Genomic DNA, 21,764 nt, shown 5'->3' with positions numbered 1-21,764 from the left:
CAAACTGACAGATCCCAGATAAAGCATCAAGGGCAGTTCAGTGATTGTAAGAGGCTGAGCTGTGCACTTCCTCGGCACAAGACGAAGAAATGACCTTAGGAAAATTAAGGCAACAACAATAACAAACCGCCTCCTTTATAAACAAGTGTCAAATACCAACTTTAATTATGGGATCGGTATGATGTGATTACCGCAGTGCTCTGTTTTCTAAAATGAAGACGAGTCATCATTCCGTGCTCTAGGTGAATTGCAAACTCTTTCTGGACAAACCACAGTAACCAGAGAAGAGCACAACAGAGCGGAGCCGGACAACTGACGGGTAAAGGAAAGAGGAGTTCTTCTATCTATAATACAACAGACTGTCCCAATTTGCACCGGCCAGAAGGAAGATAAATCTTTACCCACAAGCGTGCATAGCCATAATCCAATCTAAAGGCACAGTCACCTACAAAGACACCTTCTACGTATTAGGAGTGTAGCAAATATTTGGTGGCTATTGCATTTTATTATTAAAACATCAAACGTGTAAAATACAGCACACATTTAAAGTGTGTGAAAAAAACACAAGTGCTTTATCAGTCATGTTGGCCCATAAGGAAATACAGTCATGGGATGTAGACAAATATATACCCGACCCACAGACACTAACCAAGAAAGAAGAATCATACACATGCAGCGAGAGCTTTAGTTTGTCATCACCACTCAAGCTTCATCAGCACACGAACACAGGACAAAAAACATTCAAGTGCAGTGAATGTGTCAAGAGTTTTAGTAGGTTATCAAAACTACAAAGACACCAGCGAACACACACAGGGGAAAAGCCATTCAAGTGCAGTGAATGCGTGAAGTGCTTTAGTCAGTTATCACTGCTTCAAAGTCATCAGCGAACACACACAGGAGAAAAGCCATTCAAGTGCAGTGAATGTGTGAAGTGCTTTAGTCACCTATCAAACCTCCAAATTCATCAGCGAACACACACAGGGGAAAAACCATTCAAGTGCAATGAATGTTTTAAGAGCTTTAGTCAGTTATCAAGCCTTCAAAGTCATCAGCGAACACACACCAGAGAAAAGCCATTCAAGTGCAGTGAATGTGTAAAGAGCTTTAGTCGGTTATCACACCTTCAGAGTCATCAGCAAACACACACGTGCGAAAAACCATTCAAGTGCACTGAATGTGCAAAGTGCTTTAGGCACTCATCAAGCCTTTTAAGTCATCAGCGAACACACACAGGAGAAAAGCGATTCAAGTGCAGTGAATGTCTAAAGAACTTTAGTAAGTTATCAGAACTACAAAGACACCAGCGAACACACACAGGGGAAAAGCCATTCAAGTGCAGTGAATGTTTGAAGAGCTTTAGTCGGTTATCAAGCCTTCAAAGTCATCAGCAAACTCACACAGGAGAAAAGCGATTCAAGTGCAGTGAATGTTTGAAGAGCTTTAGTCGGTTATCAAGCCTTCAATTTCATCAGCAAACACACACAGGAGAAAAGCGATTCAAGTGCAGTGAATGTGTAAAGAGCTTTAGTCACTTATCATACCTCCAAACTCATCAGCGAACACACACAGGAGAAAAGCCATTCAAGTGCAGTGAATGTTTGAAGAGCTTTAGTCAGTTATCAAGCCTTCGAAGACATCAGCGAACACACACAGGGGAAAAACCTTTCAAGTGCACTGAATGTGCAAAGTGCTTTAGGCACTCATCAAGCCTTTTAAGTCATCAGCGAACACACACAGGGGAAAAACCTTTCAAGTGCACTGAATGTGCAAAGTGCTTAAGGCACTCATCAAGCCTTCAAAGTCATCAGCAAACTCACACAGGAGAAAAGCCATTCAAGTGCAGTGAATGTTTGAAGAGCTTTAGTCAGTTATCAAGCCTTCGAAGACATCAGCGAACACACACAGGAGAAAAGCCATTCAAATGCAGTGAATGTTTTAAGAGCTTTAGTCAGTTATCAAGCCTTCAAAGTCATCAGCGAACACACACCAGAGAAAAGCCATTCAAGTGCAGTGAATGTGTAAAGAGCTTTAGTCGGTTATCACACCTTCAGAGTCATCAGCAAACACACACGGGCGAAAAACCATTCAAGTGCACTGAATGTGCAAAGTGCTTTAGGCACTCATCAAGCCTTTTAAGTCATCAGCGAACACACACAGGGGAAAAACCTTTCAAGTGCACTGAATGTGCAAAGTGCTTTAGGCACTCATCAAGCCTTCAAAGTCATCAGCAAACTCACACAGGAGAAAAGCGATTCAAGTGCAGTGAATGTCTAAAGAACTTTAGTAAGTTATCAGAATTACAAAGACACCAGCGAACACACACAGGGGAAAAGCCATTCAAGTGCAGTGAATGTTTGAAGAGCTTTAGTCGGTTATCAAGCCTTCAAAGTCATCAGCAAACTCACACAGGAGAAAATCGATTCAAGTGCAGTGAATGTGTAAAGAGCTTTAGTTAGTCATCGCACCTTCAATTTCATCAGCAAACACACACAGGAGAAAAGCGATTCAAGTGCAGTGAATGTGTAAAGAGCTTTAGTCACTTATCATACCTCCAAACTCATCAGCGAACACACACAGGAGAAAAGCCATTCAAGTGCAGTGAATGTTTGAAGAGCTTTAGTCAGTTATCAAGCCTTCGAAGACATCAGCGAACACACACAGGAGAAAAGCCATTCAAGTGCAGTGAATGTTTGAAGAGCTTTAGTCGGTTATCAAGCCTTCAAAGTCATCAGCAAACTCACACAGGAGAAAAGCGATTCAAGTGCAGTGAATGTGTTAAGAGCTTTAGTCAGTCATCGCACCTTCAATTTCATCAGCAAACACACACACGGGGGAAAAATAATTTAAATGCAGTGAATGTGTGAAGAGCTATAGTCGATAATCAGACCTACAAAGTCATCAGCAAACACACACGGGGAAAAATCCCTATAATTGTAGTGAATGTGACAGGAGGTTTTGTGACTCTTCAGCATTAAGGAATCATCAGCAGACTCACACAGGAGAAAAACTATTCAAGTGCAATGAATGTGAGAAGAGCATTTTTAATCGATTATCAGACCTACAAAGACATCAGCGAACACACACGGGAAAAGCCATACCATTGCAATGAATGTGTGAAGAGCTTTAGTCAATTATAAAGCCGTCAAATACACCAGCGAAGACACACAGGGGAAAAGCCATTCAAGTGCAGTGATTGTGCAAGGTGCTTTAGTCAGTTATCAGACCTAAAAAGTCATCAGCGAACACACACAGCAAAAAAGCAATTCAAGTGCAGTGAATGTGCAAAGGGCTTCAGAACGTCATCACTTCTACAAAATCATCAGTGAACACACACAGTAGAAAAGCCATTTAAATGCAGTGAATGTGTGAAGAGCTTCAGTCAATTATCAGACCTACAAAGACATCAGCGAACACACACAGGGGAAAAACCATACCAGTGCAGTGAATGTGGGAAGAGCTGTAGTCGATTATAAAACCTACAAAGTCATCAGCGAACACACACAGGGGAAAAACCATACCAGTGCAGTGAATGTGCAAGTGCTTTTGTCGCTTATCAAACCTCCAAACACATCAGCAAATACACACAGGGGAAAAACCATTCATGTGCAGTGAATGTGCAAGGTGCTTTAGTCAGTTGTCACTACTTAAAACACATAATCGAACACACACAGGGGAAAAACATTCAAGTGCACTGAATTGGCAAAGTGCTTTAGTCATTTATCAAGCCTACAAAGTCATCATCGAACACACACGGGGGAAAAACATTCAAATGCAGTGAATGTGTGATGACCTTTAGTCAGTTATCAGACCTACAAAGTCATCAGCGAACACACACGAGGAAAAACCCTATAATTGTAGCTAATGTGACAGTAGTTTTCTCAGTTCTTCAGCATTAAGGTATCATCAGCGAACTCACACAGGAGAAAAACCATTCAAGTGCAGTGAATGTGCAAAGTGCTTTAGTCGGTTATCACAACTTCGGAGTCATCAGAGTACACACACGGGGGAAAAACCCTATCATTGTAGTGAGAGTGACAGTTGTTTTCGCTTCTCTTCAGCATTAAGGTATCATCAGCTAACTCACACAGGAGAAAAACCATTCAAGTGCAATGAATGTGGGAAGAGCTTTAGTCGATTATCAGAGCTACAAAGGCATCATCGAACACACATGGAGAAAACATAGAAGGGCGCTGAAAGTGTGAAGGGCTTTTGATAGAAGACCCGACTAGCAGTAAAGAAGAAAAACAGATAACAGTATTTGCAGAGTTATAAAAGTGTTTGTTTCCAGAGATTGTTCACTTCCGTACACAAAGCAAAGCAACATGATGCACCAGGATACACAGTGGAAGGCGAGCACAATGTGGATTAAAAGAAAAGAAACATTCTTAATTTTTATTTGATGAAGAAGAGATACAAAGAAAAAAATTCAATCACACCTTATCACACTTCCTGTAAAAGCAACACTGAACAATACAGGGACTAACCACTGTATGTTCAGCTATCTTGTAGGATTAGTGATAAAATCTATAAACCCAACACACCCAAAGTAGGCATGTTGTGAGGGCTCAGGAGATGGAAGCTTCATTGATAAAATGTATGTATTACTATTAACAAATGCCACTGCAGTATATGTAATGAACTCAAGCGAAGCACAGGTGTTCAAGAAATAACCTATTTTTAGATATAACAGAGCATATACCTTGTTTTAAGTAACGTTTGCTGCATCTTTTACACACTGTTTTCGGTTGATGGATCAGCTTGTGTCTCAGGCCTTATAACTAAGTGTGTCCCATGGCTCCTCTCCGACTTGGCTCTCCCTATTCATTTTCTGCTGTGCCAAACTCTACTTTTTACCAGAATTGAGCCACTGTTAGCAGCAGACTCTGTTTGAAGAATGTGGTGAAATAGCGAAATTCCACATCAAAAGCATATATGTGCTAGGACAATCTGTTGAACTCCGAGCAACTCGTCTTCCACACTGATTGTCCTTTGTCCTGAAATGTTCCTCAGGATTTGTCATATTAATGCCAGAAGTGGCAGTGAGATTCATGAAGCTAAAGCTAACAGGAGTGTGTGGGAGATAGAAAGGGGGAGAGATACAGAGAGCGAGAGAGACAAAGAAACGGGGTGAAAAAGAAAAAGAAATGGAAGGAAGGGGAACGGCAGGTGATTTGTATGCACCTAAAAATAGAAGAAGCAGCCGAAAACGTGTCAATGTGTGACATCACCATAGAAACGGGCTGACTACCTGTGAATTTATATAATTATTTTTAATATCTATTGACCCTTGTCATGGAATAAACAGGGCACAAATAAGGAAAATAGTGAAGGAGCTCATTATCATATGCAAATCACAATGATGTCACAAGTAGTGATGTCACAAGAAGTGATGTCAGGCCCTTATAATAATTTTCACATGAAAGATCGACGGCCTGTTTTAAAAACAAAAAGCAATAAACATAAAATATTGTAAAAAGAAGTTTTTGGTGTCAGTTTTTATATATCATGTTTTTTCCCACTATCAGTTTGTAACTAAACTCGGAAATGACTGAAAGTGTAAATATTTTTAAACAGATATGTGGAACTTGTAAATTACATTTTTAAACAGTTTTCAGCGAATAAATCAACAGTGCTTTTAATTTGTGTTTGTTTCCTGACGTTCTTTATCCAGCCACTAAGCCCCAAAGTGTTTCACATTTACAATGTATTAAGCAATAGAGGGGCTGATTTCTCTGTTCCTCTCTTGCGCCACTCACACAAATAAATAAAGGGATCACTGCTAGTTGGACAGACAGTTACAAACACTCTGAGGCCTGTGTCTGCAGATGAAAGAAACAAAGTAACAATTCCAAGTCGCAGGCTAAAGAGCTAGGTGGAACTGTGCCCCTTTTCTAGATAATAGTGGGGGCACCCCTTCAAACTGTGGCTACCCCCGACTTGTGCCATGCTGAAAAAGCAATAGTGAATTTGAGTGATTTACGATGAATTGAAATGAGAGAAAGAGAAGAAGAGAGCGAGGGGCAGGACATATTAAAGAAAAAGAAAAAAGAGACACAAGATTTTACCCTTTTCTGTGTACAAGCATTTTACGTAAACAAGTTATGCTGTGCGTTGTGAACAGGCTGTCACCCCCTTTGTATGTAAATGAGCTTCTGTAACCAGACACCCCAGGCTCCCATCTCTTCTAGCGTGGATGATAATGTGAGCACTGTAAGGTGATCACAAACAAGGGCTCTACTGAGAAATAATTGGCTTCCAGGTCTCACAGCTGTGGTTATGTAGTTCATTATTAGTTAATTTACTTTAATTTGCAGCAATTCTCCAGGTTACTTTTTTCAGTATATTGCTTTATATCGCTCTTTGCTCTTCATCTCCATCAGTTAAACGTGAGGTTTGATGTAGGATTTGTTGTTAGTGTTCCTAGACCATGTCTCAATCCCTTTGTCCTTGATTTGTCGGCATGTGTTTTGTCCATACACTGGTCTAGGTTGGACCTTCTCAAGGTAGAAGGCGCTGTAATAGGAAAAATAAATCAGACATATATGAAATTGTATGTAAACAAATATGTGCCTTTTAGTTATCAGACACCACCAGACTCATATCTACACATGGAATTGAGCACCAAACTAAAGTGACTCCTCCCTATATAAATATGTTCCATCAGTAATCAGGCTGATGGTTCAGCTGATGCTCACAGCAAATAAAGTTTCTGGGATTGCGCGCATTGGACAAAATTTTAATTGTTGAAGTTTCACACAATGTCGCTGATGCGCTCAGTTTATAAGGTTTGTGGATATTGCGCACTGTAACCAGATCACTGAAGTTCACCCTTAAATAGAAACTAGGTCAAAACATAGTACATACATAATGCAAAATGTCACTGCCCCTCCCTTCTTTTTGACATCTCCAGGAGTTCCTCCTCTCTCGTGATAGAAGGTTTTCACGCATTATGCTCGTGTCTTTGGCACTTCCTTAAGTGCAGAGAGGAATGCCTCATGGTTAATGCATTGTTTGGGCTCTGGGAGACAAGAATTCTTTGAACACCTTCCTGAACTCTCAGATAGTGCCTCTGCCACTCTTAATGAATATGATAGTGCCTCTGCCACTCTTAATGAATATGAGATCTGCATCAAAAAGTTGGACTTGCACTACCTCCCCAAAGTGAGTACTGTCCTTGTACGATATCACTTCGGGAGAAGGATGCAAAGGCAGGATGAGTCAGTCAAACAGTACATAACTAACTTGCACAATTTGGCTTCCATGTGCAATTTTGGTGCAGCTTAAGAGGAGTGCATAAGAGATCAGTTCATGTTGGGATGCGCCCTTGACAAAACGAGAGACGCCCTGTGGCAAAAAGACATGGAATTGCTTCAAGAAACGCTGACCTCCTCATGCATGGTAGTAAGTTGGTTGCACCCCTTTCAGTAAGGGATAAGCTAGTAAAGAGTGCTCACGCCTTGCACATGGGCATTGCCAAGACAAAGAAAATGAGGGAAGCATATTGGTGGTCTACCATGGATGTACATGTAGAGAGGTTGGTGCGTGAATGTGCTGAATGTGCGTGTTGTGACACGATATTGAAGTGCAGCACGCAACCCATGGTTATTAGGGAACAAGCTACTGGTCCGTGGATGGACATTTCTGTAGATATTTTGGGACCTGTGTAGGAAGGTGGAATCTGACTACATGGTTGCCCCCACTTTTTTCCGGGTGTCTTGATGGTTTTTGAGTTAGTTTGGCTGGGATCCTGCTATTCTGGTCCCCAGCCTATCTGCTTTCTCTCTAAATTGATTCCATGTACTATAGGTAAATTCCAGTTTGGTTACTGGGGTAACCTTGTGAGTCCCTAGTGTATGGTATACTAGGTACTAAAGGCATAGGTACCCCAGCGGCCTACCAGGGGCTGCAGCATGTATTATGCCACCCCTGGGAAGCCTTCCAAAATGACACGACAGGACTGCTACTGCAGCCTGGGTAAGGTGGCGCAGGCTCCCCTTACTAAGATATAGGTTACCTATATCTACCTTAAATCACTACACATAGAGACCTATCAGTCACCCCTATGGCAGGCCTTATCAATCCTCAAGGAAGAGTGCTTGGTTTCATGTGAGAGGGAGCCCATGCATGAGCAGGGCCCCTCTGCAGACTTTGGAACCTATTCTCTGGGGCTGTCCTGTAACGCAGCCTAACCATCTACTCTTAAGTGCATTATATCCTCGCTGAAAATGCTAACTTTGGGCTGGTTGCATGGAAACATGTCGTGTTTGGTGGAATCCTACCCCCCCCCTGCCAGGTCTGGCAGCAGCAGTAGAAATCCACCCTTCTAGAGAGAGAGACATGTACACACCTGTATACCCGGTACCAGTTTAAAAGAGATCTGGCATCACAAAATGGATGCTGCAGCCACAGACACAAGTCTGTCTTCCTGCTGCTGACCGAAACTCCGTCAGGGGATGCCTGGACAATAGGTTTCCTGTCACAGGGAGCTGTAACCACCTCCCAGACAGGCTTTAGTGTATTGGGGTTGGGTGGGTGCTCTCTGAAAGTGCTTTGAAGTCTGCATTGGGGACACATTTGGTGTCCCTGTGCATAGTCCAATTCCAACCGGTTGTACGAAACTGGACAAAGGAAATGAGTGTAGCCACCCCTCTTTCCGAACCCTCCCATAGGTGGGTCCCCAGAGTATGTCCAACCCCTTTCTTAGGTATAGTTAAGGAACCCCTGGCAACAGGACTTTAGATATCCCTGGACAAAACTCTGCAACTGAATCCTCGAACTTCGACGCTCTACTCAAGACTAGATGACTGAAGAGTCTTCCTTGGGGTCAAGGAGTGACTCCCCTGCTTGGCAAGCACCAACAAAGCATTTGCCGGTCTGCATCTCCGAAGCTCTTGACGGAATCCGAAGTATCGCAACCCAGGAAGAAGATTTCCAAACTTCTCAGAGGCCAATTCAAGTCCCCAGCAAAGCTGAGACCCGCACCCTCACGAGTGACCTGGAACCGGAACTCCTGGACACCATGCACATTTGCAAGTGTATTGACTTCTCGACATCTCTTTAAGTTGTGTTTTGGGTTACTTGTAGCCCAAGTCCTGAGCATCATTTGCACCAAAGATTGTGGGACTACACTCCACGAGTGATCCGTGAGCCTGCTTCTTGCATTAACGCTTGAGGCTCCTTTGCAAACCCTGGTCCTTCAACTGGTGGGTCCCTGTGAAGGCAACTCTCATTTTCCTTGGGCATCCCTGGTTGCTCCGGATGTGCCCTGACACACCACAGAGTGTTGAGTCCCTCGGACCTTGCTGGTCCGCACAAAAGCATCTTTCTCCTTCCTGCATGGGTTGCTGTTGCCAAGGCTTGTTGAGTACAATCCGGGCACCGATACCGCAGCATTCAACATCCTTTGTGTGACAGCTTGAATCCAGCTCCTGGTTTTCATTGACACCTCCTGGTCCTCATGGCTGAAGAGTCAAGCTTCACCTCTTTCACCTGAAACACCCGACATTGGTGGGCATTCATCTATCGTGCCCCCTGGTCACTGGCTAGTGACCCAGACTCTGCCCCCTCTGCTTTCAGGTTCTTCTCATCTTCTTCTCATCTTCGATCCTGGCTTATATCACTGCAGACACTTTCAACTTCGACGGCAGCAGCACTTTGCAGCCGATCGCCATTGAAATCAACGGGACTAGTGCAAGGTGCCCACTAGAATAGTGGACAGAATATGCCAGACAAAATCCTCACAACCTGTGAAGTTGAAGACTCTGGATCGCTATTTGATCATGTGTATTGATATGTTTTCCCATTGACCTGATATCAAGGTGGTTAATTCCGGTGAGTCTGGTGAAATGATTGAGTTTCTAGAAGAGTTATTTGAACTTGAGGGTTTCCAGTTAACACTCTTGTCAGACAATAGTGTTCAGTTCACAACCTTAGTCATGGAAGAGTTTCTGAGTTCCAGGGGGATTAACCATAAGAAGGCGTCCCTGTACCATCCACAAAGCAATGGTGTGGTCGAAAGGTTTGTCAAGGTTCTTAAAGAGTCTCTGCAACAAGCTGTTCCCTGTGGTGAAAGTTGAGAATTGGCCATGAGGAAGAAGGTTCGCGAGTATAGGGTCACTTATCGTTCGTCAACTGGTGAAACTCTCTTTTGTTTATTTAAAGGAAGGGTCCCCAACATGGAGGTCACTCCATGTGGGTAACGACCAAAAGAACGTTAGTAGATGAAAAGGTGGGGGTATGGAGGGCTGAAAAGAGAGAAAGAGGTGATGAAAAAAGAAAGATCTTGTATGATAAAAGGAGGGCTGTGAATGGAACTGTGGTCGACTTGGGAGACTGGGTCAAGATCAAGTTCAAATTCAGTCTTGCGTTTAAGGATATCAAGGTTTTCAAAAATGTAATAAAGACGAGTGACCATAGAAATTGGAATCTAAGTCGAGTGGCGAAGTGCCAGGCTAGTGCTAGTTTTGATACTAACACTGCAACTGGTGGGCCTGATTCGGGCCCTGAGGTGGAAGAGCCTCTTGCACGAGAAAGGGGCTCTGGGCCACTTCGCTTGAAATGTATTCGCTGACGTTTGCACGATTGTGTCTCTTAAAGTGTGCTCTTTCCCATTTGCCATGCACCCCAGTTTTCTCCTTGCCTATAAAATCGCTTTGTTGAGTTTTTGAAAGATCGTAACTGCATTCTCTATTATGTTCTTTGTATCCTTTTCATTCATAGTTGTTTCCTTTTAAGAAGGTGTGACGTCCTCTGTCATGATATTCTGGAATGTGGGGATTGTTGCTAGGCGGGGGACTGAAATTGGTCTTAGCTTGATGATGGATGGGGTCTCTGTAGCTGTGATGCTTGAATAAATATTTCTTGACCCCCCCTATGATCCACTGCGCTTTCAGGAGGGACACACTTCCACAGACGTCCATGTTCAATCTAGCAGCGCACAACCCACTGCGCATTCCTGCAGGTGTTGTACTTGATGGCAAAGGTTTATTGTCAGCAGTTTATGCCATAACAGTAAAATCATTGATATTTACAGCACAAAATAAAACAATCACAATTCTTGTTAATTTAAAACAAATAAGCACAGTTCATATAAATACTACACGTTGCTCATAATCCATGATCTGACGTAAAATGCAAGTGCAAACAGATGACGTACATCACTATTAAAACCCATCATTTAGATAGAGAGGTCATTAGATCTTACAAAGCGTACCAGCTAACAAGCGCGTACCAAGGTGCGGATACCGGCGTCTCCGTCTGTTTGTTGCCTACTCAGAGAAGGTAAACCTGCTATGAAGCCTGAAGGCTGTCTTATAAAAAACAGAAATAAAAGAAGAGCACAAGCCTTCTGCGCAGAAGTTATGACTTATGTTAAAAACGAGGATTGACCAAAGAATTACAGTTTTGCTGACAGCCCGATGGAAATTAACCCTCAGATATGGGCCAATAGACGGCCAACAGCTAAGCGAGCATTTTATAGAGTGCAGGTGCAAGTAGAAATGTGCAACAATAGCTCTTGCTGCTCTGCCCAGTCAATAAGGGGCTCCAGGTCGTCCATTGTGCCCTAGTGCCTTTAATGCCGGAGTCGAGTCACGCTCCACTTTATAAGGGCAGATATATCAAAGGACGAGCACAATCTCCAGAGACAAACAGAAAATGGCAAAACCAACATTACAATTGGTTTATGGTTCTGCCTGGCAAATCTCCACACGATCAGTTCTATAACATAAGAAAAGTGCTGCACTGCAGCATCTCAGATTACGTTTTAGAAAACGTGGACGTAGGTAGTACCTTCGGATTTTAAGCGACATATCACACAGCAGCATAACACACATAAATGATTCGGGCCCCCTTATGTACGGGGACACGGGTCCGGTCGGCCTCCAGGGGCGTCACCCATGATTTAGTAAAGGCCACATCTGAAGAGTTCCTAATCTGAACATGAGATATAAAGCCATTTTCTCACCAGGAAACAGCAAGTCCAAGTACGGCCCCCAGCGCCGTTCACATTTTTCTTTCTGGTAATTAGTCGGAAGGATGCCTTTCCTGGCTTCTCGCTTGCTCCACATGAATGCCCAATATTTATTTTTAACCAGTTCTAGGGTTGCCTTATTCATTAGTTCCAGATTATTCTATTGCTCTACTCAACTTGTGTATGTTAGAATGTTCTTTACGTGCTCGAACCAGGGTAAACTATTGTAATTCTGCATCATCGCAGATCCTGCGGGACCATTCTATATGGGGAAAGAGCTAGAGTTCGACCACACTCGCACCTAGTGTCTTACCGGATGAGATCCTCCTGTGAACCCCAGCTCAGCTGTTAATACTGTCATTGGGGTGCCAGGACCCAGGTTTAGTAGATGTCACAAGAAGATGTTTCACAGTCTATGAAGGGCCTGAACTTTTGTAAAATCCCACAGTTCAGCACCATAAGCGCAGGCCACCCGTACATTTGTCTTGAATGCGTCAGTGCTGGTTTTATTGGTCTCTTGCTGCTTGAGTTAGCAAAATTTAGAATTGTGGCGTCAAGTTTGTTTCTGACTTTGCCACATGAGCTTTCTAATGTAAATGGTCATCCATTCGTATGCCGAGGTAGTCATGTTTTAAGTCGCTTAGTTGGTTTACCATAAATCCTGAATGTCAACAATAACTTTGATTTAGGATTAAATATCATATATTTTTCTCTTTATTGATTATTAACTTCTGTACTTTAGAGAATAGCTCGAATCCTTCCAAAAGTTGATGCATTGATTTTTCAGTACGCGCTAATGTCACTGCATCATCTGCAACCGGCGGGATCGGAATATTCTCCTTCTCCAATATCGGAACATCAAGACGAAGATTCCCGAGAGAATCAGTTCCATTGATGTGAATGTTGAATAATGCTGGGGCAAGTATGCAACCCTGCCCAACGCCAATGTTTATTTCAAGCTTCTCTGTGCATTCTCCTTTTACACTAAATCTTACTCTGGAATGATTGCCGCGGGGCAGATCCTTTCGGAGACTCAAATAGTTGCTTGGGAACCTCCTTCCTCCAGAAGACTCTGACGGACGGAGCGGTGACAGAATAGAATGCTGTTTTTAGGTCTCTGAAGACCAAGTAGAGCGGGGAGTTTCCAGGGACACGAACTTCATACAGATCATGTACAACCTCAGAGCCTGGTCGATTCTACTTTGGCCTTTTCAGGATCCAGCCTGAAGGTTAGAGAGAATATTGTTTTCCTCTGTCCAGGTCTCGATTTTCCAATGTTGTCTAATTGGGAAATTAGCCGATAGTTGGAGGGGTCGTCTCTCCCCCCTTTCTTGTGACTCACCACAGTTATGGAAGACTTCCATGATTCTGGACCCAGACCAAGAGTCATTACGGTGTTAAATAACACTGTTAAAGACCCTGAAGCACTGAACGTCTGAACTGGCCATCCCTCCTCTCCTCTGAATCCATGCAATAACGCTTAGTGGAGGTGTTTAGGAGCGAAGCCCATGTCACCGCACAGTAAATCTCAACCACAGGAACACCCCTGACAAGTGCTGATGCAAAGGACTCTGGGGGCATATTAGCAAGGGCGATATCGCCGCTTTAGCTGGACATTTTCCCCCTAAAGCGGTGATATTTTTATAGCCCTATTAGCAAACTGTCGCTAACAGCAGTTAGCGACAGCTTATAGGCGATAGTTACAGGTTTGGGGCCCGCTTTGCATGTCAGCGATATTTATCGCTAATGACATGCAAAGTGGGTGTACCCAAACTGTTCCCACTGAAAACAGTCGCTAACACAGCTATTGCCTATTATCAAGGCAGGCGAAGCGATAAAAAAAATTGCACTAAGCGCCATTATCGCTAGAATCCAACGCCTGCTAAAAAGTTGACTTACCTGTATAGTCAATGGGGGGGGTGGATTATCACATTAAGCACCCATTGGTGTTAATGCAAGAATATCGCTGGGTTTTCAGTGATATTCTTGCATTGAGCTGCTATCGCCGGATATTTTATCGCATTGGAGATAAACGTTGCTAACAGCACGTTATCTCTTGCCTCTGTCGACCTTTGAGCGGTTGTTATTTACGACCACCGTAAGGGCTGACTCGGTGCTATGGAACCTTCGAAAACCATGTTGAGAAGGATCCAGTAGGCCCAAGGTATCTAGGAAAGCAGTCAGATGTTGGTTAAGATGTGTCTCAAGCATCTCTGCCGGGGCCGGCAACAGCGATATTGGGCGGAAGTTCTTTAGTATCTCTTGATCTAGGGTAGACTTTTTCAGCTGCGGCTTAACCACAGCCATTTTCCAAAGACGAGGGTAAGATGCCTTCAGTGATTGCACGGTTCATTACCTCTAAGAGGTGGGGGAGCAGGACCTCCCTACAGTCCTTGGAGATCTTAAGGGGACAGGGGTCCAAAGGGGATCCGGATTTAATTTTGTCCAACAGCAAGTCCAGCTGCTGAGAGGTAAAAAGGGGAAAATTTAGCAGGCTACTATGGGGTTCCTTTGCCCGGCATTCTGTAGGGAGCGGGGCCAGAGGGGAAGGAGAACCCAGGTAGCCCTTCAGAAGTTTAAGAGTAGTGTGAATGTCACCTAGGGTCAATATAAAAATAGACTTCCTTTTGGGGCTCTTACTGATGTGATCTCGCCTCCTTTGGGGGTAGAAGGTGGGAAGGGTGACAGATCGCCTCAGAAGGAAAGAGGTCACCACCTTGGGAACGAGAGGCGATGTAGTTCTGAGGAATAATTCCTCCAGGAAGAAGCATGTGAAGGGCGGCCGCAAGCTCAGTGCCTGTTACTCACTGATGTGCCGCAATGAAGTAATGCTATAAAGAGAACAAAGGTATACCCAAACTGCTAGAGCAGGAACCTGGGGGAACAGTAGATAACAAGTAGCAATCCTTCGCTGTAGACTAAAGATGTGAACAACTGCTCATGTGAATAAAGAAGTGAGGGGTCCATCGAGACAAAGTGAAGACGTATGACTCGACTCCTCGAGTTACTTCCAGGCACTATAGACACTCCATTTCGTTCTATGGTTTGTAAACTGTCTTAGTTCATAATAATGTCTGTAACCAAGGGCAGAGTCAGCACAGGGCCCAAAACGCGGTCCACGAGGTAGAGACTACGTAAAGCTACTTCTGCACCCTTGCTGAAGCATTGAAAAGAAGCCAATAAGGTGGCAAAATAAGAAACGCTACAAATAGCGAAAGGAACCTACACTAATGGTGTGAGTACCGAATGTATGTTTTCTGTTTGTTTTATTGTCTTGACGAAAGCTCTATAGACCCGGCTGGGCCCAGAGAGCTGAAACATGTTGACGACGCATCCATATATACACAGATATATGGTAATCTAGTTACCCGATTACATCTATATCGACCTATTTTTAACTAACAGTGTTATCCCCCTTTCCATTAAAATATTTTTGGGAGATACACTGCTTTTATAACCTCTACACCCTCCCCATTATTTCTGGATACTTCTACCTGGACCAGAGGTAGCCTCGGGTGAGGCAGGCATACCACACTTTTGACTACCCTATGAATATGCCATGACACCTGATGGGGCGGAAAAACAGATATACCGCATCGTAAAATCAGGCTGCCTATGAGGGTTGTCAATTTCGAACCAATGGTTCAGTAGACACTAGTGTCCATTCCAACCTTTTTTGATTAACTTTGGATCTGATCAGGGGAACTGAATGGACCGATTATCCTCTTCCCTCCTTTTTTGATTGAAGTTAGTTCATAATAGGTCTACAGCGATCAAAATAATAGCAATAAAAAACGGTTTACAGGATCAGTGACCAAAGCTGGTATTTGTGGAAGGGCTCAGAAATGTGAAAACAATTCCATTGACGCATGAGAAAGGGAATAGGTGCAAAGATATGTGCCAGTCCCATCAAAAATTTGACTATGATTGGAAATTGCATTGGGGTGGCTGAGTGAACTAAAGAATGGTGATGGATTAAACCCAGATCAGTTGACTGGGGGTGAGTGTTTGATTTGTTCAAATGCTCCGTCCATCATCCCCTTTTGTATCGCTTTGTTCGCCCTAAGTGTGGCAGGGTATGCTCAGACGTGAGTCCCTTGTTCAGTTAGCCACTGGATTCAAGATAGCCTGGCTGATGAGGATTATGAATCCGAAACCGGTCCCAGGATGCTTGTTTCCGGTCCAGGGAAGACATGGCTTGGCAGTTCGGGCTGGACTGTTCCCACGAGGCACAGGGTCAGACTGATTTGCATATAGCCATGTCTCAACTGGGGTGGCTGAGTGAACTAAAGAATGGTGATGGATTAAACCCAGATCAGTTGACTGGGGGTGAGTGTTTGATTTGTTCAAATGCTCCGTCCATCATCCCCCCTTTTGTATCGCTTTGTTCGCCCTAAGTGTGGCAGGGTATGCTCAGACGTGAGTCCCTTGTTCACTTAGCCACTGGATTCAAGATAGCCTGGCTGATGAGGATTATGAATCCGAAACCGGTCCCAGGATGCTTGTTTCCGGTCCAGGGAAGACATGGCTTGGCAGTTCGGGCTGGACTGTTCCCACGAGGCACAGGGTCAGACTGATTTGCATATAGCCATGTCTGAACTGGGGTGGCTGAGTGAACTAAAGAATGGTGATGGATTAAACCCATATCAGTTGACTGGGGGTGAGTGTTTGATTTGTTCAAATGCTCCGCCCATCATCCCCTTTTGTATCGCTTTGTTCGCCCTAAGTGTGGCAGGGTATGCTCAGACGTGAGTCCCTTGTTCACTTAGCCACTGGATTCAAGATAGCCTGGCTGATGAGGATTATGAATCCGAAACCGGTCCCAGGATGCTTGTTTCCGGTCCAGGGAAGACATGGCTTGGCAGTTCGGGCTGGACTGTTCCCACGAGGCACAGGGTCAGACTGATTTGCATATAGCCATGTCTGGACTGGGGTGGCTGAGTGAACTAAAGAATGGTGATGGATTAAACCCAGATCAGTTGACTGGGGGTGAGTGTTTGATTTGTTCAAATGCTCCGTCCATCATCCCCTTTTGTATCGCTTTGTTCGCCCTAAGTGTGGCAGGGTATGCTCAGATGTGAGTCCCTTGTTCACTTAGCCACTCGATTCAAGATAGCCTGGCTGATGAGGATTATGAATCCGAAACCGGTCCCAGGATGCTTGTTTCCGGTCCAGGGAAGACATGGCTTGGCAGTTCGGGCTGGACTGTTCCCACCAGGCACAGGGTCAGACTGATTTGCATATAGCCATGTCTGAACTGGGGTGGCTGAGTGAACTAAAGAATGGTGATGGATTAAACCCAGATCAGTTGACTGGGGGTGAGTGTTTGATTTGTTCAAATCCTCCGTCCATCATCCCCTTTTGTATCGCTTTGGAAATTGCATTAGGCATGCTGAACAGGGCTGCAATGAATCCTTCGGCCACTGCACAACTCTTCAGGACCAGCGACAGAGCACAATGGAAACCTTCTGAAAGGAGAGCCTTCGAAGAGTCCATGTTATGATTAACAGGTCAGACGATGTATGAGTTTTACCTTCCAGAATACACTGACTAGGTGGAGGGGCAACAAGCTGATAAAATTACATCGACCACCTCCATTGGGAGCTGGAAGGAGCTCTGATGCCCCTTTCAATCTGCAGACATGAAGGTGGAGGCTCTGCAGGGGTAGGTGAGGGTCCCGCCCCTCTCAGTCTCCAGACATGAAGGTGGAGGCTCTGGAGAGTGAGGTGCGTATCCTGCCCCTCTCGATCTCAAAAGACTTTCCAATCTGCCTCTCAGAGTAGACCTTGAGAAAGAAGGTCCACTCTGAGAGGCAGATGTAGAGGGTGGCACAAAGAGAGGTGCAGATGGTCCACGTACCACAGCCTTTCGACCAGTCATGGGTGGTAAGAATGTTCCTGACAACTGGAGGAATTAAGGATATAGGAAGAAAGGTGTAGTGAAGTGGAAAACTCTACCGCAACCGAAATGTGTACCCCAACATTTCCCATAGTGTAAACTGGAGGGCACAGAATTGTGAACAATGGGCGTTATCACAAGTTGCAAATCGGTCAACCTGAGGGGGATCCACAGGGCTAACACGTTCTTCACCAGAATCCAAAAGGAGATGCTGCTCATGGTTGGCAAGATGAAGCCAACTCAGGCTGAGATCTGACCAGATGGTTGGCACCTAGCCAGGTCCAGTGCTGGTGCAAGTAGAACCCAGAGACTGGCACGTTTGTGCCGGAAGAACTTCACTTTTTTTTATATTTCTTTTTATTAAAAATAAACAAAGAAAACAGCAAGGTATCAATAAATTACACAAAGCAAATAGACTGTACAAGGGCGGACCATCAGTACATAAGCAACAGCATAAAAAAGGATATGGTTGGGGGGAGGGTGGGAGGCAGAAGGAAAAGGAGGCATCAAATATAATATTCAGTCAAGATTAGGGGGAAAGCGGGGGATCAAGTACAACTGCCTCAGGTGGCACACATATATCTCCTCTATAGCGATTCCAGGGGGCCCAGATTTTATGCCACTTTCGGGGACGACCCCGAGCCACATATACAGTCTTTTCCCTGAACATACACCAATCCATGTCATCCATCCAACCCTCAATAGTAGGATCCCCACAATTGTGCAATATTGCGTTTAGCAATCATTACTCCCAAGGTCACCCACTGGGTTTGGGCTACATTATGATCAGTGGGCTCCCAAACATTCAACAGGCAACGCCTGGCTTCAGGCAAAAATGCCACCCCGTAACCTCCTGAAGCACCTCGTGGATCCTGCTCCAATAGTCGGCGACTTTCCCACACTCCCAGAGTATGTGCAGAAACGTGGCCAACTGGCCACAACTCCACCTACACAGACCCTCCTCCGAGACACCCATCTGAATCAAACGGGGGCCCGAGACATATACTCTATGTAGTATTTTGAGTTGGACCAGTCGGAGGTGAGCTGGAGTTGCGACGTCCTTTGGGGAGGAGATCGTGGACTTCCACTCTTCGTCATCAAGTTCAAGGCCGTCACGGGTCCACTGATCTCGCAGTTGCAACAGAAGGTGTGCTCTATGCTTAATCAGTTTTTTATACACTATGGAGATGGTACTATCTGGTATATAACCATCCAGAACACGGTCCTCCAGCGGGGCAGACTCAGGTATCTCCACCCCCCTAGGGAAGACTGAATTGAGCGCATGACGGATCTGAGCGTAACGGAAGTACTCCGTTCCTCCCAGCCTGAACTCGGCCTGCAGGGCCACAAAGGACTTAACTTGCCCCTTAACCCAGAGATCACCCACCCTGGAGATATCAATTAGGTCCCACCTGTCAAATCCCTTCATGTTCCAAAGTTTACCAAGCCGATCCGATCCAAAAAGCAGGGTTGCTAAGGTCAAACGATCTTTCCACCCCAACGCACTGGTGTCATCTTGCCAAACCCGCACAGCTGTCCGCGTTGGCCCCGTCAGAGACCTCACTACCGATTTAGAGTATAATGCCCTATAGTAATTACCTCCAGGGAGCAACCACCTATCCATAGCAAAACCTGGATTTGGCCCTGGGCAATACGTACCGTAGTTGATGGCCCCCAACTGCGAAGCCCAATAGTACCTTTTAATATCGGGAAGAGCAATACCCCCGTTGTACCACGGGAGCGTCAATTTGGCGAGTGCAATCCGGGGCCTACCATCCCACAGCAATTTCCTCTGTAGACCCTCAACTATACGGAAGTAGCTACCAGGAACCAATTCAAGGGTATTCTGCAGGGCGTACAAAAAACAGGGAAGGGACATCATCTTAAAAAGGGCCGCCCGTCCGAGTAACGAAAGCGGAAGTTTCTGCCAATTCGCCATGTCCCGCCTCAACTGCGCCAAAGGGGGAAGGAGATCTTTCTCATATCGGATCAAGGGGTCCATTGAAATAAAAATACCAAGATATTTAAACCCCTGTGTGCGATCTGGATAGGACAGCTACGCGGCAAAACCGGAGCATCACCACTGAGTACATAAAGAGAGGATTTCGCCCAGTTAATAATCAGACCAGAATTCTTACCAAAGGAAATCAAAACATCGCATAATACTATCAGGGACTTTCTGGGGGAGGTCAAGTACAACAGGATGTCATCCGCATACAAGGAGATACGATCTTCGTGTTCCGGGGACCAATAAATACCCTTCATGGAGGGTTCCCAATGGATCCACGCAGCTAGGGGTTCAAGCGCCAGCGCAAACAGGAGGGGAGAGAGCGGGCAACCCTGACGGGTACCTCACCCAAGACTAAACGTTGCGGAAACGCGACCATTTACCACTATTTGGGCGAGGGGATCCGCGTAAAGAAGCCGCATCAGGCCAATGAACTCCGAGCCGAAACCAAATTTAGTTAGCACCGCCCATAAATACGGCCATTCCACAGTATCAAACGCCATAGTGGCGTCTAAAGACGCCAGAATGGCCGGCTCAGACAGCGTCGCCTCCCTAGCGATAACACCATGCAGCCGCCGAAGATTCAATGCCGTATCCCTGTGTGGGATAAAACCGGATTGATCCGGATGAACTAGATCACCGATGACCGCGACTAGTCTATTAGCTAACAATTTAGCCAAAATTTGGGTTCTGCATTTAACAATAAAATCGGCCGGTACGAAACACATTTATTCCGTGGCTTCCCTTCTTTATGTATAACAACTATGGTAGCCAAACGCTGATCCCGGGGTAGAGACCCACTGTCGCGGGATTCCATGAACATATCCCTTAAATACGGAGCAATCCTGTCGGGCCGAAGCTTGTATAACTCAATTGGTAAACCATTGGGACCCATTGTTTTACCCGAAAGCAAGGAACGCATAGCTGATGCTATTTCATCCGCCGTGATCGCCGAGTCCATTAGATCCCTATCTTCCTCAGAATGACTTGGAAGGGCTATATCTCGAAGCAGTAAACGAGAATCCTCTTCCGGTCTATCGGACACAGAGGAGTACACTGTGTGAAAATGATTGGCGAAGCACGCCACTATCTCCTGTGGGTCTGTAACCAGGGTCCCATCCTCCGTCTCAATCTCTGGCACCACACGACTGGCCCTATCCCGTTGGCGGCACTGGTGGAGTCGCATGGTGCCCAGATCGTATCCTATGCGGATGACACCCAGCTCCTCTTCTCTTGTACGAGAGGAGGTGACTTTGATGGGGAGAGTATTCGGGATTGCCTTGGGGCTGTTTTTCATTGGTTCCATCTAAACAGCCTTAAGTGCAATTCCGACAAGTCCGAAGTACTTTTCTTTGGGTGTGACACCGAACCTGACTGGCAGACTTGGTGGCCACGGGATATGTTCCCTCCATCCTGCTCCTCTCAGGTTGCAAAGAATCTAGGGGTGAAGTTGGATAACAGGTTAACCCTGAAATCTCAGATCCTGGGGGTGTCGGGCATGTGCTTTGGCATCCTTAGGATGCTGCGGAGGTTTCTTCCTCTGTTATCCGTGGAACATAGGACGCTGACAGTTCAGGCTCTGATTGGGTCCAGGTTGGATTATTCCAACATTCTCTACCTGGGCCTTCCAGAGTACTTGCTGCAGCGCCTTCAAGTGGTGCAGAACGCCGCGGCTAGGGCAATCTTCGGCCTTAGTAGGCGCTCTAGTGCCTCGGGCTTGCTGGTAACGTTACATTGGTTGCCCATCCGCAAGAGGATCGCCTTTAAGGCTCTGACCTTGGTCTATAAAGCTCTTCACAAGGGGGGAGCTAAGTACCTTCAAAAGAGACTGGTCTTTTATCATCCGACCAGGTCTCTGAGGTCGGAATCCCTGCACCTTGCTGTTGT

The 21,764-nt window shown here is 45.2% G+C and overlaps 1 protein-coding gene across 1 annotated transcript; it reads left to right on the top strand.

Moving 5' to 3' along the window:
• Positions 1-167: 167 nt before the first annotated feature.
• On the top strand, positions 168-5,406 carry LOC144758490 (uncharacterized). Its single transcript, XM_078646430.1, has 3 exons — positions 168-176; positions 480-2,035; positions 3,883-5,406. The coding sequence occupies exons 1-3, from the start codon at positions 168-170 to the stop codon at positions 4,181-4,183; spliced, it is 1,866 nt and encodes a 621-aa protein (XP_078502556.1). The 3' UTR covers positions 4,184-5,406.
• Positions 5,407-21,764: the final 16,358 nt, after the last annotated feature.

The sequence above is a fragment of the Lissotriton helveticus genome, chromosome 1_1, assembly GCF_964261635.1.
Source record: "Lissotriton helveticus chromosome 1_1, aLisHel1.1, whole genome shotgun sequence".
Classification (NCBI taxonomy): domain Eukaryota; kingdom Metazoa; phylum Chordata; class Amphibia; order Caudata; family Salamandridae; genus Lissotriton; species Lissotriton helveticus.
Note: the sequence above shows the minus strand (reverse complement) of the source record. Positions and strands in the feature narration are given on the sequence as shown.

Coding starts and splice junctions, on each gene's coding strand:
- LOC144758490 (XM_078646430.1), top strand. Junction 2,036..3,882: donor TGTGTAAAGAGCTTTAGTCG/GTTATCACACCT, acceptor TAGTTTTCTCAG/TTCTTCAGCATTAAGGTATC.